General features: G+C 38.1%; 1 protein-coding gene across 1 annotated transcript in view; it reads left to right on the top strand.

Moving 5' to 3' along the window:
* The window catches only part of ascc3 (activating signal cointegrator 1 complex subunit 3), a 224,412-nt gene that overhangs the window by 36,428 nt on the left and 168,532 nt on the right, over positions 1-19,452 (top strand). The window contains exons 6-8 of the mRNA XM_084088603.1: positions 3,602-3,803; positions 8,414-8,549; positions 10,430-10,555. Of these exons, the coding sequence (XP_083944729.1) occupies positions 3,602-3,803; positions 8,414-8,549; positions 10,430-10,555 (464 nt within the window). The remainder of the gene's footprint in view (positions 1-3,601; positions 3,804-8,413; positions 8,550-10,429; positions 10,556-19,452) is intronic.

The following is a 19,452-nucleotide window of genomic DNA, read 5'->3' as shown; positions in this document are numbered from 1 at the left end:
GGTTTATGCAGTCTAGGCCTAATTAGGAAAGGTGTGTAATAAGGCTGCGTTCACTTTTTTGGGATTTACAACAGCATTTGCTTACAAGTGTGAATCCTAAGATTTTTTGTTCATTCAGGAGATTAAAGTAGCTAGCTAACTAACTAAATCAGTATCAAACATGGCGGTGTCCATAAAACGGTTAAGTTTAACAACGATTGACAGCGCATTAATAAATAAATGAGTGTTTAGATGGGCTAGTTCATCCATTGGATATTTTAAATAACCAACAACAGCGTTAAATGCTCTGTAACTGGTTGCAGAAATCTGACAACCGTATTATGGGACTGTGTAAAAGATCAGCATAATAGTCCAAATACTGGCGCTGCTGTGTCGTAGTTTTGAGAGAGCCCTGAGATGCTTTTCTTTTTCTTTTCAGATGCTCCTTCATAGAAGCTGTGCTGCTGTGTTTTGCCATTTCAGTTTTACAGAGTGTTCAAGGCAGTATTTTATGTGGTCTCTGTTTAAAAAAATTCCTACACTTATTATATCAGGCTCAATAACGTCTGGTTGTCAGCTTGCCCAGAGTCGGAGCCGCCATCGTTGGGGATGACCATAAACAGTGCGACCAATCGAGGCATTCCACTCAAATCGACTAATTTACAGAAACGGCAATGTGTCGTTCCAGCTCTAGTTTAAAATATTCATAATTAATTTCCCTAATAATTAAATTCATTACCCTTCTGAAATGCCCAGTTTTGAAAAGCCCCTCATATTGTGTGTTTTCCGCAGAAAAGGAGGATGGAAAGTGATTTTTTTTTTTACAAATATTGGACCGTTTTTGGTGCAAAAAACCCCCCCAAAACTTTGCAAACTTTATAAACTAACCTCGAGAAAATATAAAATGACTTCTCATGTTTCATGACCCCTTTAAATCATGTTTATTTGATGTAAAAAATTTTAATACATCACATACACCTATGTAGTAATGCCTTTTTGTTGTTTAATGCAGTGAACTTGTTTCAAATAAAGGTATTTCGGCTAATTTTGATTCTTTTTTAAAGATTATTCATAAGAAGTACATAAGTCTGGCATCAGTGCAAAAACATCTGCTTCACCAGATGTTCCACATCATGACTCAAAAATAAATAAATTCATATCAATCAACAAAGCTGTCATGCGCTGTAAAGTATAAAATAGAGTATAGTTGTCTGCTTGTGATATTGTACCCTTTTACAAAGTCTTGATTTTGTTTATGGGTTCTACTAGAATTGTAACATGAAGAACAATGTTCAAAACACATTATTTTCCTCATATTCTCCATTGTTTAATCTCCTCTCTTCCCAGTCTGTCAGTAACGCTCTGTTTAGTTCCTGTCTCTATGAAGCCCCTCCTTCTGAAAAGCACACTGTGCTCTGATTGGTCGGCTGGATCAGTGTGTTGTGATTGGTCGAGCGCTTCAAGTGTGTTTTTTTCTGAAATGTCCCGCTCCTTTCCATAACCACCAGTTTCAACACACTACTAACTAACTCAACCAGGCCCCGCCCCTTTATTCTGCGCATGAATTATTTAAATGAGGAATATTGTGACGTGTTCGTTCCTCAAGACTACAATGGAGGCGTCTCAGGGAGTTCAGAAACACTGACACTGATATAGAGAATGCATTAGACAATAAAGAAATTTAAACATTTAAAAAAGCATAATTGGTCCTCCCAGTCAAACTCTTTGCTTTTATTTCTATAGCTCATACAGTCTCCCGAACACCTCCACTGAAAAGCTGTGTAAGTGGTGGTGGAATGTTTCATGTTTTGGGTGAAGCGTCCATCGGTGGTTTAGTGTAGTGTTCAGGTTGGACTGAAGGACGTGTGGAGAAAGACAGATGAATAGGGGGAGCAGAAGGGTTTGCTGTGGGCGAGCCTTTAGAAGAGATAAAGAAGAGATCATTCAGACAATCAGCCCGTGCCCCGATGCAATCATCCCATCTCATCTGCTTTCAAGAGCTATCGGGCTTTTTATTGAGCTGTTGTCCTGCAGACAGAGGCAGTCTGATAGCACTCTAACCCTCTGATAGGGTTAATATTAAACCCTAGCCTTTACTACGCTGGCGGCACTTAGTCCTACAAGACTCAGATAGTTTTGTATAGATGAATGGGCCGAAATACCTTTAGATGCTGAGCTGCTCTCATCAGCAACTAGAGACCAACTTCCAAATACCACTGCAAGTGAATGATTTAAGGGTCGACTTTTAGTTTCATTTTGTCTAGTCATTTTCTGTCAGACTGGATGACTTAATTATTTGTGCAGAGACACGTTTTTATCACACATCTTTCACTTTGAATTAAGCATTTCAAACTTTTTGATGCCAAAAAGTCTTTGTGTGTGTGTGTGTATATATATATATACAGTATAAGTCCCATTTATACGGCAAAAAATAGTATCGGAAAATATTTACTTTCTATTAAGTTCACACTATGGTTTTCTGCCAACTATTAAATAATACTTTTAGATACATATACCTGAAGAGAAACATAAACCTGTGGCTGTTAATAGAATAAAATAATTGTGATTTAATCTCATAATTTTTAATCTCTCCTGAGCAGAATTAACCTATTTTTATTTTCTTTTTTTATTTTACTTGATAAATTAAATTGTTTTGGCTCTACTTTCTGATTTGACAAGCCACATTTAAAATCTTAGAAAAATTCAGCAATGTGCCACTAAAGTCTGTCTCTTTCCAGCGTAAGTAATTTGTTCATACTGAACGCGAAACTGCTGCGTGACATGATACATTCATAACCAATAAGAATTATCTTTATCTCAAAAACTATAATATTTCCAAAAATTTTTTTATTATTGTTTGTCCAGTGAAAATCCACCAATAATCATTAGGAAATTAATTAATGTTGTTTTTGTGGCCTGTCCCCGGCCCTGTTCCTCTAACTTCTTGTGGTAGTTTTAGCAAATATGAACATAAAGCTGGTATTGTCTATAGGGATATGAGGAGACATTTAGAGCAAAATTTTGTTTTGTTCAAATACAAATATATAAATATTTCTGATTAAAACTGTATTTATTTAATATTATGAAATTATTTATATTTAAAAAATTGAATGAAATACCAATAACAACCAGAAAAAGAAAATATGTTCTGCAAAATGCGGGACCTTTAATTCTCAGCAAGCCCGACATACACAGGGACTCTTATTTTGAAATGTCTTTACTTCCAGCTGCTCATTCATACAGATGAGGGAGATCAAATATGCTCTCCTACGACCATCTGAAACATATTACAATATAAAGACCATAAAGTACACATTCATCAACAGTAGATCATAAGCAATTGCTGCAACAGTGCTAATTTATTCATTTAATTAGTGGGAGTGTTAGTTCTGAAATTAGTTTTTTATTGTGTGACGTTGTAAAGCACATTGGTCAACTTGTGTTGTGTTAATTGTGCTATATAAATAAAGTTGCTATTACTATAGTGACAATTACCTTTAAAAATGTTTAAAGTGTATAAAAAATGTGTATAAAATTCTGTATATTTTTTTGTATACTGTATCACTGCATATTTTATTCTATATATATTATTATACGTTTTTTTTGTCCTGTTATTGTTTAGGAAAGCATAAAGTGGCGAGAGATGAATCCAGCAAGCCCACGTACGGCTGCCAGGTGACCATCCAGTCCGAGCAGGAGAAGCAGATGATGAAGATTTACAGGAAAGAGGAGAAGAAGGAGAGGAAACGAGAGAAACGAGGGGATGAAGGGGAATCCTGTGAAAGCGCTTTCCATTTTGACCCCGTGGAGCTGAGATTGCAGAGGTGAGCGCCTCTCTAACTCAAACTCAGATTCAAAATTGCTTTATTGGCATGACTGTAAATAATGCAATATTGCCAAAGCTTGGAATACATAGAAAAAAAAAAGAAAAAAAATCTAGAAATAGAAGAAAATATTACAACTTAACTTAAATTTAAATAAACAGTGTAACAAATTAGAACATGTGTGCACATTTGATACCACAGTGTTTTAACACACACACACACACACACACACACACACACACACACACACACACACACACACACACATTACTGAGGGTCACAGGTGGACAGTAGGGAAACACACGCCTCTCTCTCTCTCTATCTCTATCTTTCTCTCTCTCTCTCTCTCTCTCTCTCTCTCTCTCTCTCTTTCATTATGGGAACAAGCACCTCTCTACATATCAGAGTGTGTCCTATTGAAAAGCAGAGAGAGAGAGAGAGCTTGATAAAACTGCTATCTGGAGCTTTTGCAGAAGGGATTTTCTCTTAATGTTTAATTTCACAGGATGGAAAAGAGCAATGATCTGTTTAATTAAAAACGCTGCCGTCCAAATGAGGCAGAGCATGAGGAGAGAGATTAGAGATGAGGTGTTAATACCTCACACGTCTCCTCAGCCTTTCAGTCATCCCACTGCAAGACAACAACCAAACAAAAATAACTCTCTTTCAATGGGATTGATGAGAAACGCTCATGTGTCATACCGAGACTGCTAAGCGCACCACACAGATGTCTCTTTTGTAGCATTTTAAGCATTTTATTGGACTAAGAAGAGCTTTGAGTGTCAATCTATATTTAATAATTATTAGTATATGTGGTTATAATTATGCCCTCAGAAAGGTAACAGTTCTGCATGCTCAAATCTTTTGATATTACAATTTAATGCTGATATTCCCACAAATATCCACTCGATAATTATCATTTTATTTGGAAACATAATCATGTTAACAGGTTTGACATTTTAAAATAGTTTTCTACTGAAAAACATAACAAAAACACATACATGATTACACACACACACACACACACACACACACACACACACACACACACACACACACAGAGGAGACTTTACTTTACCCGAATACTTTACTACCTGAAAGGATGATGGTTTTATTATGATAATGATATTTTTTTTTTCTCTTTGTAATAGAATCGTATTTTACTTTAGTGATCAATAGTTATGACTGTAACGAAGTTGACATAAGAGGATATGACTTCAAATCTTTTAAAGGGTGAATACAAATTTACTAAAAATTAAATATCAGAACTGGACACTTCACATCATTCACTCATTAAAAATACACCTGAAAAATGTATTTAGGACTAAGTCACCTTTATTTATACAGCGCTTTTTACAATACAGATTGGATAAAAGCAGCTTCACAGTGATAACATGAAAATAATACAACAAAGTGTGTTTCTAGAATAAAATTGTGTCATCGTTCACCTTAAGGAAGGCAGATCAATAATATTGTTGAATATTAAATGTCCCCAACTAAGCAAGCCAAAAGCCAAGGCAACAGTGGCAAGGAACCAAAACTCCATCAGTGACAGAATGTGGAAAAAGCCTTGGGAGAACCCAGGCTCAGTCGCTCAGGTCTCCTCTGGCCAACGAGCGAACAGTGTATGATTATGATCCAGGCAGCGTTACAGGTCAGACGTCAGATTGGATTAGAACATTCAGAATTCTTATCCAGTTCCATCTGGTTGGAAGTCGGAGTCATCATGCCGGTATGGAGACGGGTTTGTTGAGGATCAGTGCCGATGGCTGTCGTGTCGATGAGGCCTTCACAGGGCTGATGAGGCTGGCACTTCAGGCATGCGTCGTGGACGTGTCCAGGCGCAGGTCCACCATCTGATCTGGATACGGCCCGGATCCGGCTGACTTCAGTAAACCTCGGAATAAACGGAAAGACTAACATTAGCGTAGATGCCATTCTTCTTTTGATGTAACGAGTACATCGGGTGTTATAGGAAGTGTTCCCGGTTCCGGCTGACCTAATCTATGCAGCCTAATAATCATTTAACTGATTTGAATAATACAAATGTATAATGTTCTATATGAATGCCAGGTAAAAGAGATGCGTTTTTAGTCTAGATTTGAACTGACAGAGTGTGTCTGCTTCCCGGACAATGTTAGGAAGACTGTTCCAAAGTTTTGGTGCTAAATAGGAGAAGGATCTACCGCCAGCAGTCAATTTTGATATTCTTGGTATTATCAACTGGCCGGAATTTTGAGATTGCAATAGACGTGAAGGACTATAATGCGTTAAGAGCTCGCTCAAGTACTGCGGAGCTAAACCATTTAGTGCTTTGTAAGTAATCAGCAATATTTTAAAATTGATACGATGTTTAATAGGGAGCCAATGCAGTGTTGACAGAACTGGGCTAATATGGTCATACTTCCTGGTTCTGGTAAGAACTCGAGCTGCTGCGTTTTGAACCAGCTGTAGTTTGTTTATTAAGCATGCAGGGCAACCACCCATAAATGCATTACAATAATCTAGCCTTGTATGGATGTGTGCGGATAAAAGTCCCTGCGAGTCCTAAAAAAGATGAAAACAGCAAGCGTCCCTGAGTAGGTGTAAACCCTCTGATAGTTTTTATTTATCAAGGTTCATTTAAAGTTGTTTCAAGCATCTTGGAGGTGTCAAGTGCAGTTTTTCTATGGATTTTTTATTGTTGATTTATCTCAGTTGCCTCCGTCTCTTCATGCCTCCTCTCGCTGATGGTGGGATAAGATCTGTCATACTTTATGCTGAAGGATTCTCTTGTTCATGTACAAATCTTGTTCACTGGATTATTAAAATGTTTACAAAGGGAATGTTTGGAAACTTGAAATTGACATTTCTTTCTGACAGACTAAAGCAAAAGATATTAAAAATATTTGTATGAAAACAAATATTGTTGTGAAGCATCTAATATAAGTCCCCCTGTGGTGAAAATCAAGCTTTTAATGTTGTTTAAATGTCTATGTGGTGCTTTTAATATGCTTTAAGACAAACCATGTGTAAATTCATAAGTCGACACCATTGCTGAGTATTTTAGTATATAAGACAGTCTCAAAAACACGCTTTGAAATCGCTGGTGTTTCTGACGTCACAAACTACCTTGTAACCAATCAGATCAACGTGTGATCGTCAACCAGTGGATCTCTGAGCTGAGTGAGTGAGTGGAGGCGGGGCTCATTTGCATATTCATAGAACTGTGTATACTAAATGAGGCAAGGGTGTCGAGTTACATTCAAGATATTTTAAGGCATGAATAATTTTTTTTAAAAGGAACATTTTTTAAATATGTAATTTAAGGGATACAATTATTGACTACAGGGGGACTTTAAACCATTTTTATCATTATTGTATATAAATTAGTACAAAGAGCTTAAATGAGGCTTCAGTCGAGTCGTATCAGTGTGTATGCTGAAGTGTATTGTCTTTCGTGTATTAGGAGATAAAGGTGTCTCTCTCAAACAGTGTAAGGACACTAACGATGGTCTTAACGATTGTCTTACAGCAGAGCACTTGAGCCAGGCAATCAGTTGTGTCATTTTAAACTCTGAAATATAATCCTGAGAGCTCAAGAAAAGCTTCTGGGTCTCTGTGAATGGACGATCACTGTCACGCGCTTCATGACCTGAACGCTTGTGTGAATCTGATAGCAGAGCTGAATACACAGATCAGGTTCTGTTGGGACTGTTTGTCCTTAAAGTTTATTTCTCTTCATTTATCACTATTTCTCTCCAGACCTTATGAATTTGTACTATGTAACTATGAAACAAAGGCCTGGACCAGTGTTGGCACCTTATGGAACAACTAGTTAATGCAAACAAAAAAGTCAATGCGCATGTGTAACTTGCGTGAACAGAGTTGTACTATGCTGATGAGAATCGTTGGCCCAAACGAGGGTGTAAAATACAGCTTGAAACTCCCTTTTTTGTTGTTGCAAAGTGAAAGGAGGTGCTTAACATTTAAAAAATGTTGGTCGAAAGGTTGAAAATGTTTGGGGGTCAAACAAAATATTGTTTGAGCTGCATTATTTTTAAAAAAATAAACTATTTTATATCAGCTCTGTTACCAACATGTCTAAATATTTATTTTAGTTATTAGTAACTGAGTTATTAGTATCTAGAAATAAATGCATAAATAAGCATGAAATAAAGTAACTCATTAAAATGTATTTATTTACTCCAAATTACTGTTTTACTTATATATAATATATAATATTATTATAATCCCAAGTGCTCATCTGTGCACCCTGACTCCCTAAAGTCAACCATATTCCATCACAAGCATTGGAGCTTGCGATTTTGAGACAGCTTTCTCCATTTTGCCTCCAGTATGTCGAAAGTGTCCCATGAGCCATAAGCATGCCGTCTTAGCTTTATGTAAATGTTTAACATGTATATAAAAGTCTTTTTATAAGGGTTTAATATGATTTGTTGCATATAATCAATGATAGATGACAATTTTAAATGGCTCAGAACTTGCTATTAGTTATATTATCAAAAACATCTGCTCTCATATTTCCCTGTGTTGGGTGAGACGAAATGCTGCTCTGCATTGATGAGTCTCGATTGTCTGTTGATGTGCATCTCTGTATTTGTGTTTAGGGAGCAGGCCTTGCTGACGGCACGCCGTTCCCCGGTGTTAGGACGGCACCGAGACTACGAGCGCATCCGTTACCCTCACGTTTATGATTCTTACGCTGAAGCCATCAAGACCTCTGCATTCGTCGGAGGATCCAAGGTAAAAGCACACCGCTAATCTGACTCTTGTGTAAGGACACAGAGGAGAAATAAATCTCCACTCTTAAATACCAAATCTCTCCCCAGTGCTTTGTTTACTCTGCATCATGCCAATCTGTTCAATTATATCACATTATCACACACTAGATTACCCAGAGCCTTTGTTTTTAATCCAGTTTTTATGATGTCTTAATTAAAATTCCTGCTGCAGGCCTTCTTCCAGCGATTGAAATGAATTCATGTGGGCCTCGTGTTTTTCTTGCGGGTGGTGGGGAACAGGTGGTTTAGGGCCAGTGCTTTCTAGTGCACATGTGGTGTTCACTGTGTGGTAGAGCTGCACGATTAATCGCTAAAAGATCGCCATTTCGATTCAAACTTCCACAAGATCTCATTCCTAAATGACAATGATTCGGCTATGTCTATTAAATCTGTTTAAAATCATTAATTCAGATCTGTGTTCGCGCTGCTGCTGATCCAGAGAGAGCAGTTGTCATGTTTAGGAATGAAACAGCTTCACAAACTGAACTTCTTTTTAACCACACAGTATCATTATTTCTATGTTAAAAATATTCATATTATGACAGAAGAACTTGGATAAAAGTTTATAGTTTATAGTCTACGGTAGCGATCAAAATAACATCTACGGCGCTTCAAATAACGATTGTATCGATTGCATTGTTACGCCACCAGTTGGCGACAAGTGACTGTTTAAAAAAAATGTTTTCCATTAAGTCGATCATTCAAGAGATTAGTTTAACAACGCTGATTCATCCAGGAGATAATGAAACAATGAAGTATTTATGAGTGAGTCATTGAATCATTCATTCAAACCCATTTCTTTTTGAAATACTTCATTCAGATTCATTAAACATTTTTAATAGTCTGCAGCAATTATCAGTTTGTCAGAACCTCTAGTAAATGACACGCTATGTTGTTTAGTTGTCTGTCCAGAATCGTGGGAGAATCGTGATCTCGGTTTGAAACCAAAAAATCGTGATTCTCACATTTATCCAGAATCGTGCAGCTCTACTGTGTGGAAAAGTGTGTGTACAGCGACTTTAAAGGTTGTAAAACTCAATACCTGAAAGAATTTGAATGTAAACCCACCTTGACGTCAACGGAGTGTGTATTGGAGGTCTTAAGATTAGTCTAAAAATCCCCGCAAGGATCGTATCTACAATAAACTTAGTGTGCCGTCATGCTACATAGGTGGCACTTTCAATGAATGAGGTATAAAATAGCCCCCCCGCCCATTTTTGAATGCTAATAATAATTGAAATAATTGTAGTGATAACGAGTGCCACAGTTTTGCCTAGTAGAATATTAAATATGTGAAGTTGCTTTCTAATAATAATAAGCACTATTTGAATGCTTACAATGACAAAACAATGATTTTCACAATGATTTTGGCTCTGGCAATGTGTTTAGAACAACAATATGTGACTAAATGTGTAGCATTGCCAGATATGATGACGCATGATGCTGTCTGCTGTGATCAACAGCTGATTATGACACATTCATTAGTTCGGCATATGCTCTCAGTTTGGTGAAAATGAGTTGTAATTATAGGAGCTGGAGGAAATGCAGCGTGCTAAAATTAGATATTTATTCTCCTAATTCTATAATGATTTCCATAAGAGAATATAGCAAGCCTAGCTCAACCCAATGCATTCAAATGTACAAAGAAGTGCTGCTTGAGTTATGATGGTTATTTCGTATCAGTGAAGCACTGCGTGTTCAGTTAATTTCAGCGGTAATAAAGCACACTGGTGGCCACAGCCCTCAACGTTTAGTCTGTGACTGTTGCCGTGAGCTAATGCATGATGAAGGTTTAATTGTGTGTGTTTTTGTGTAATCATGTCCTCTCTGCTGTGCCGGCAGATGCTGCTGCCCGAAGGCATCAGAAGAGAGAATAATAAGATGTATGAGGAGGTTCAGATCCCCCCCAACGACCCCATGCCCATCGGCTTTGAGGAGAAGCCCGTGTTCATCTCGGAGCTGGACGAGGTCAGTGGTGGTTTATTTACAGCTGTTGACATTTATCAGTGCTTGTGTTCTCACTCTATGAGCTCTTCACCACTAATCATGTCTCCTCTTCATACTGACTGATGACTTTATGCCTAAAATCTCCTCCAAATGGTGTCAGATGCAGCATGGGATTCTTTTGCAGCAGCAAAAGTGTTATGTTTGTATTTTGTTTACGGTCTGGAAGTGACTTAATCTGCGATTCATCGACTGGCCACTAGAGACAGACTGCAAAAGAGAGTCAATCCCATAAACCCCCATGTTAAAATACCAAACTTTACAGCAGAAAAAAATGTGTTTACAGCCTGGTACAAAAAGTGGTTTTGGTCTATAATGCTAATTTTGCCCTTCATGACAACTGTGAGGGGGGTGAATTGTTTTATAACTCATCCGTTTAAATTATTTTAAGCCTTAAAGTTGTGCATAATTAGTGATAGGTGGATTGCCAGTGATGTCATTACTAGCCGTTTGTCTGCTGTCTGTTAGCATCACGTCACCTCAGCTAATCCGCCTCATTCCACATTTTCGTTTATCCGGGAGTGACGCGCGACCAAGATGGCGACGGCCGGCTCCGCCCACTTTGGGCTTCAAAAATGCTCTTCAGAAACATACGGCTGACGTGTGACGCACACTATGTCCATTGTTTTATACAGTCTATGTTCAGGACGCAAGAATCGATTCTGTGTATTGTGTGTCACAGTGGATGACAACCAATGATGTCACGACAGAAAGACTAGCATGTTTAATTTTTTTCTCTGTCTTCCACGACGTGTTCTGTCAGATCTGTGACATTGACCAGTAGGAGCACATAAGCTCATACGTACACAGCTTTCAAACATGGCATAACGAAAGAGAGACGAGGGTATTGGTGCTGCTAGGTGGAATTATGCGATGGAGGAAAGGTTTGTGGAGATATGGCAACAATACTCCAGTCTTTATGATGTTTCCTTGAGGGACTTCCACAACAGAGTGGAAAATGTTAAATGCTGGGCTGGCGAACAATAGCGCAGGTGTTTCAGCAAACCAGTGAGTACTGGAATTAACAGTAGGCTAACACGTTGCTTCACTAGCCGTTTGTTTACGCTCTTGTTTCCAGAAGTCAGTCGCTACTTCCGCCTTCTCGATGACATCACGCATGTCGTTAAAGATGGCAAGCGATGATTGGTCATGAAGCAACGTGTAGTCTGACATGTTTCTTGTCCATGACACGAAAAGAATTTAGAAGTCAAAATTGCTTAAGACTATCGTATCGGACAAAAATATTGGCATTACGCCAGCGGGATACACCAACGCAAAACACCTTGCACTGGTGGACAATATACCAGTTACAGGGTTCATATGCCGTTTGGAAAAGTGTGGAAGAGTATGGAATTTGATTCGAGTAATTTCCAGGTCTGGAATTGTATGGAAAAAGAAATCAGAGTATAATATCAAATTTTATATAAAATATAGAGTAATATATATATTATATAAAATATATATAAAATAATATATTATTTTAAATATAAAATTAAGAATTTCTAAAAAATAAATGTATCACACAGGCTGGGTTAAAAATGTAAATGTCTCGGTTTTAATCTATTCTTATGTTAATGAACCAATATCAATTCTTAAATCCCAAGAATCAATATTTCAGTGTATGCTGTTTTCAGTTGATGAATAAACAAACCTTTGTTGCGTGATAATGCATCATCAAAGCACATTTACAGTAGTCGTTTCAGATGTGAATATATGCAGGTTATAAAGCTTTTTAGGTTTCTTCTCATCATGCAAACGCATGTTATCACTTTGAGAAAACCAATGAAAAACAGAGAAAATAAAAATATTTACAGATGATTTTTACCGAAAATAATGCTGTGTGAACCATTTATGTTTAAAATGGTTTAATGAGGTCTGGAAATTTGAGTCTGGAATTTGGGATTTTGAAATTGAAAACGTGTAGGAACCCTGCAGTTAAAATGATAAACCAGTACAAAAAGAGCCCTATAAAATCTTTTACATTTTTTCCTTAAATGCAGTTTTTTCTGTTTTAATTATTCTGGATTCCATATTTCTTTTCTCCCATTGCAATGATTAAATTTTAGTCATCAAAAAGCATGTCTAATTAATTTGAATAAAGTTATTCATATTCATATCCAAACAGACATTTATGTCATGCATGTCTTGACGTCCATTTTCAAAACCAAGTGTGACTCAACCATGCTTGTTTCATTGACTTGACACCAAAGTACCAGAGCTTTTGACATCTCTACTGAAGACATAATGTCCACCCAAACCTGATAGGCTTGTGAAAACCTCTTCACCAACAGGAGTCCAAAGCAAAGAGGCTCACAAACACTCACTTTAGCAAATAGTGTGGGCTTGATTTTGACAGGAAAGTGCACAACAACCTCCTCGCCGAACTAGAGGACATGCTGGCCGTGGCTTAGACTTTACCGAGGGTCTCCTTTAATTACAGTCATCAGTGTGTCAATCATAATGACAGCCGTGTGGTCATGCTTGAGCTACGAGGTGTGTTCAGATTCACAGGATCGGCAAGGGTGACTCGTTGATTGGCGAAGTCTTGAGTTTAAATAGATTGATTAGTCATGCCTGCTGAGTTGTTTTCTGTCTTCTTTATTGTTATGTGAGGCTCAGCTGTTAATGGGTTTTAATTAATCAGTCAGTCTTTAATACACAGTTTTTCCTCTTATAATGTGAGTCAATGTTTATTGAACCAAATAGATGTTTATATGCAATGTTGTGTGTAACTCAATACAAGTAACTTTGGTTACGTAATCAGATTACTTTTTCAAGTAACTAGTAAAGTAACACATTACTTTTAAAATTTACAACAAAATATCTGAGTTACTTTTTCAAATAAGTTACTTTGTTTTCCCATTTATTGACGGACAGCTCTCCTGTCCCCATGTTGAGAGACATCGAAGTGCAGAGGCGTTGTGTGTGAACATGAGGGTTATTGTAGTTCTAGACCAAATGTGTGCATTTCACTTGCACAAAAAAAAAGATTCAATATTCTTCAAAATGAATAAACTAAGTGAAATGTAGAATCAGATTACTATGCAAACCTCCAATAACTAAATATGTTAAATAAAACATACATTTGTATGCATTTAAACTCACTTTATTGACCAATGTACCTGCTTCTGACCTTTGATGATTCAGTTAAACCATTAGCAAAAATGACTATAGATTTTTTTGTTTTTATAGGTAAAGTAAGTGTTAAACTTTTTTTCTCCTGCGTCCTATTCTTCGGTTATCCAGAGTGGCAGCAGCTGAAAGGTTTGTTTGAGCGGCGCCCTCTACTGTACAGGAGTGAATCTGCATTTCCTTCGGCCTGAGGCTTATTATTTCACTTTTGGTGTGAAAGGGTCTTTACATTTGGCCAAAAATATGGGGGAAAAAGTAACGCAAAAGTAACGTAACGCATTTCTTTTCTAAAAAAGTAACTAAGTAACGCAGTTAGTTACTTTTTAAGGGAGTAACGCAGTATTGTAATGCATTACTTTTCAAAGTAACTTTCCCCAACACTGTTTATATGTAAACAGCCTCTTTTATGATTGGCTAACTCACACATGGGGTAGTTAACACTGACTCCTTCCAAAAGCTTAAAAATTGAGGCAGCATAAGAAAGAAGTTAGAAACGTCCGAATCCAATGATCGTGTCGCATCCTGTACGTTTGATTTCATAAATCAAATCAATGGCATGTAAAGTTGAGGTTGGTGGTCAGTTTGTCTAAATGTGTGTTTTTCGACACCTTCTTCAACTTTTGATATCATTTTTAGAGAGAAATTGGTAATGTAGTAAATACATATTCACTTTAAATATTCTCTCTTGTGGATCATTAGACTGTGCTGCTGCCTCAAAGCCCGTCCCAAATCAATTTCAGGAGGTTCTTTTGTGTGTGCGCTTTCAGACTCAGCCACTGTTGTTGTTCAAGCTGCTGGTTTGTGAAGATGGTTGTGGTAATATGTTATAGGGTTTAAAATTAAAGGGATATTTCATCCATAATCTCAAAAATGTTGGGTTAAAAGCAAAAGTTTATTTAGCCCTGCCACTGTTTAAATATAGGACAGAACACACCAAATTAGGTTGTTCATTTAACCCTTATTATACTAGTTTTAGTTTCAAGATCTTATTTTGTACATCATATATAGGTTAATATCTTCAGATTAACTTAAATTCTCGATCAGTTTAGAACATACACCACACAACCACTGTTTAAGCGATACCTCCTTTATTTTGAATGAGTACACACTAAAGCCCGGGACACACCAAGCAGACGTCAAAGAACGAGTGGCACTTTAAGCTGACTGTGTTGTTGCCTCGTGTTGGCTGCGTCTCGGCCAAAAACACTGCGCTTGAACACACCAAAAGGACTAATGCCGACTGTCAACTAGCACGTACGTTCTGTGTGGAAGTAAATATCTGTCTATTTCAGCAGGGATCAATAGTCTGTTTTCGTCATTCAAAAAGGGAAACCTTTTCACGCTAAATCACGCTTATCACTTTCTTCATTCCATTCGGCTCATGTTATTATGAAAATATTCATGCATTCGAATGCTCAGGTAAGATGATGTAAAATTATAACAGGTTTCTGTCTGTACCATCTTGACTTCTTTGCTCGCATTCGTCTCTTTCGCTTTTATTCTCGTTCACGGGCTCGTTCGCTTAGCCAATCATAGGGTTCTCTCTCACAGACGGCCCGATTCAACATGGCCCAAAAAACCCAGATGGCGTCCGACTACAGCAAACGTTGCGTAACTCACCAAAAAAACTAAGCCGAACGACAATCAAAAACGGTCCCGACATTGGCCGACCGCTGGCTTGGTGTGTCCCGGCCTTAAGAGACGTTTGGAGACATTTGGTTAAATTTGGGTTGTTTTGTTGCTGGGTCAAACATGGACAAACCCAACCGTGGGTTATTCCTACCTAGCATGTTGGGTTGTTCTTTTAATAAAAAAAAAGGAAAATAATGTAATTTCTCTTAAAGTTGCATCCCACTTTGCAAATTGTGCCTGATGAAGACCTCATTGGTCAAAACGTTGTGCTGTTCATAAATATATGTATTGTATGGAGCTGTAACTTCAATGTGCAGACATTATTTTTTCTTTTCATATATCGTAATCTTTTTTTGTCCTGCACCTGAGCCCAACCACTGTGTCATCAGCCATTCACTGTTATCCATTTTCCACCAATACGGCGCTGGTTCTTGTGCTGGTCTGTTTCTGAAATCTGAGCTGGTGCTGGGCTGATGTGTGGCCAGGGAAACTGCAAACCTCAGACCACAGAAAACACAACTGACATCCAAAGTAATTAGATTTAGTATTATAACAAATAAAATCAGTTTATTTTATGCAAAGGCAAGCAGCATTTCCATCAAGCAAAAATGCTGACTGGAGCATTTAGCTGACTGACATCTCATCCCTGTATGTTGTGTTGTGTAAAATAAATGAATTTACTGTACATTAAAGATTATAGATACAAATAAAATATGTACAAACCTTTATTTCACTGAAGAAATGCCTTCATTTGTTGATGCTCTCCTGAAGAGGTTGCAAAAATCCTGCGCTCTGTGTAACTCAACAGCTGGGTTACAGTAACGCCTCCACTGGGTTGTTGTGATGTGGAGGGGTGTTTTGTTTAAAAGTCCCCCTGTTTTCAATCATTTTATCCCTTAAAACTCACCTTTGATCTCCAAAATGACACATTTAAATGTTTTTTTTTTCCTTGAATTTTTTTTAAATAGCTGGAATATAACTTGACACCCTTGCCTCATTTAGTATACGCAGTTCTATGCAAATGAGCCCCGCCTCCACTCACTCACTCAGCTCAGAGATCCACTCGTTGACGATCACACGTTGATCTGATTGGTTACAAGGTAGTTTGTGACGTCAGAAACACCAGCGATTTCAAAGCGTGTTTTTGAGACTGTCTTTGGTTCACTGCATTTTTAAGGAGAAAATACTCAGCAATGCTGTCGACTTATGAATTTACACATGGTTTGTCTTAACGCATATTAAAAACACCACATATAAACAACATTAAAAGCTTGATTGTCACCACATGGTAACTTTAACTGTGAATGAGACTGACCCAGCTGAGACCCAATGGCTGGGAAACAAAAACTACCCAACATTTTTAAAAGACAACCCAAAAAAATGACCCAACAGGCTCAACTCAGCATTTAGGTGGAAAACTTTTTTATGGACATACAATATTGCCAGTACATGCATGCATTTAGGAGTGGGAACTGCGAAACTCAGACCGCCGTCCCACGTTTCCACTAATAGCTGAAAGAAACTCATTTCAACATCAATAGTAATAAGATTCAGTATCTTTATGAATAAAATCACTTCTGAAGAGGATGCTAAAAGCCTGCGCTCTGTAATGGCGCACCAGGTTGTTACGTCAGAATGCAAGGGAAGGGGTGGATAGTTTTTACTGTAGTGAGACTCAGCAAAACTACCCAACTCTGAAAAACATAACCCCAAACATGACCAAATAGAGGCTATGCATTGACATCACTTTCCTGCGGGAACACACTCCCTCAGCCGGACTGAGTGGCAGAAGAGCTGCTGCGTTTAATGGGGGAAACTGTGAGAACACGGGTAAAACAAACAATTATCAGTTTCATTTAAAGGTTGGACTCGATATAGTGTTCCTTACAACTTACCAAAGATCCAGTGATCCACTGATATTGACATGAAGCAGGAATCCTGTTTCCTGACATTTATATGTGTCTGATTTCGACACCGGGGAAAAACATAAAGCAAATTTGCCTCTGATTGCTTTATATAAATACAACATTCGTAGGTCTAAATCCGGGTAATCAGTGTTATATATATATATCGTCATGCTGTCCAGCCTTAGAACTTGTATAGTTTTTTGTCAGAGTTTATTTAAAAACATCCAATTATGCAGAATATACGATGGTAAATATCTCATTGATGAGTTGTCAATACAATATATAACAATACAATATATAAGGTATGATTTTACCCCTAAATTCCGCATATTGACTCAAAATGAAAACTGCAGATCCACGTTTCTCTGCCTGGATCCAGTTGTTTCTGTCGATTCATTTGCGTCTCTGTTCTGTAACTTTCAGCCGTCTGTAAAAATATAGTCAAATCTATTTGTTCAGTCAATCGGAAAGCTCTTTCCCGTTTTAGATGTGTTTTGTGTGTTTTTCTTCGTGGCGTTTACGCTGAAACAGACGCTGCCGCTCAGAGTTTCTGCCGCTCAGTGCCGACGGTGACGTGTCAGGCGTGACCTCGAGCGGCTCAACCCCATGTTTGGGTAGAAAAAGTTACCCAGCATTTTTTAGAGTGCCATCTTTTACTCTCTCGCATGTTGATCCAAACCTGCATGACTGACTTTATTCTGTGACGCACTAAATAAGATATCTTGTAAAATACATTATACATACACATACAAATACATTTTCCTTCATGTTCTGCAGCAGAAAGTAAGTTTGGCACGACATGAATGTCCGTAAATGATCCACATTCTAAAATTTCCAGGTTTAAATAAATGAATACAAATTCCAGGGTTTTTTTTGTGTGTGTCCTCGGACTCCAATTAATTCGCCAAAACAAAAATGCGATTTTGTGCAGCACCTGCTTTTGTGACGGGTGCAGTTTCCCGGACTCATCTGGAGTCACTCTATGACCTTGTCTGTTTTGTTACAAATATGCTTGGAAAAACAGCTAAAGCATTCATTATCCATAAGGACACAATATTTGTAGATGATTTTTTAAGTAAAATACAATTGTAAGCCTCCTTTTCTCTTGCAAACGCATTGTTTGGAATATAATAGCATATACTGTAGATCAGCTGGAATCCATTTCAGTTCTCAGTGGTTGTAATCATCACAGACAGATGCGTCTTTTCCGCATACAGGCATTAACGTTTGTCCTCCTACTGGTTTCCAAATCCACTAAATGGCCTGCAGGTGTGTGTGTGTGTGTGTGTGTGTCTGAACGACGTGGCTTGGAGCTGCTGCTTTTAGTGGCTGCCACTGGTGTCAAACATAATAACTGCTCTTTAAAAGCAGGAGGGGTCAAACTACTGCCCTAATGGAGACACAAATACGCTTGACTTGCCCTGCTGTCGCCCGCTTGAGAAAACCCAAGCATCGCTTGAGAAACGTCCCGTCTCCGTTGTTATCGCGGCTCAAGATCTCAGATCATCGCTCATTTCATGTGTCTCTAACGCAGAGGACGTGATCTGGAGTCTCAGAGGGATTGTGTTTGTGTGTTTTGGTTAAAGTAAAGCCTGCAGAATATCAGTCTCTCCTCCGTAAGAGGGTGAATATAAGAACGGACAGCACAGATTTATTTTCCGGCCCTCGTGGGGCTCATTTCCAGCCTTGTGTTTTCCTCCCTTTCAGGAAACCATTAATTAAAGCACCGAGCGTCACGGCGTAATCAATGATGCGCCTTTCGTCCTAAATTTGGCTTTGTGGACGGTATTCTTTCTTTCTTTGTTTTTATTTTCCCTTTAAAAGACCACAGAACTATACATCACAGGTAAAGCAAACATCAGGCACAGAACAAGTCTGATTTCACACGAGTTTCATCATAATCGCCTGTTTTTTTTCCCGGGTTTGTTTTTGTGGTGCTGGAACGGATCACTCTTCCCCGTCTGGAGCGAGCGACAGAGATTGATATAAGCGGTGTGAATTAGGAGGAGAGGAGAAGTGCCTCTATTCATTAACTAAAGCCTCCGCAACTCAGAAACAAAGTGCTTCCCTTTTATAAAACACCGGTGCGAAACGGCTAATACATCTTTATGTGCTATTAGGGTCCTTTGAGCGGCGTGCCTGGAAGCCTGTCTGTTTTTTTCTTTTTTTAAGTGCTGCACGATTGTCATT

Source organism: Abramis brama (assembly GCF_963993115.1).
Source record: "Abramis brama genome assembly, chromosome: 17".
NCBI lineage: Eukaryota > Metazoa > Chordata > Actinopteri > Cypriniformes > Leuciscidae > Abramis > Abramis brama.
Note: the sequence above shows the minus strand (reverse complement) of the source record. Positions and strands in the feature narration are given on the sequence as shown.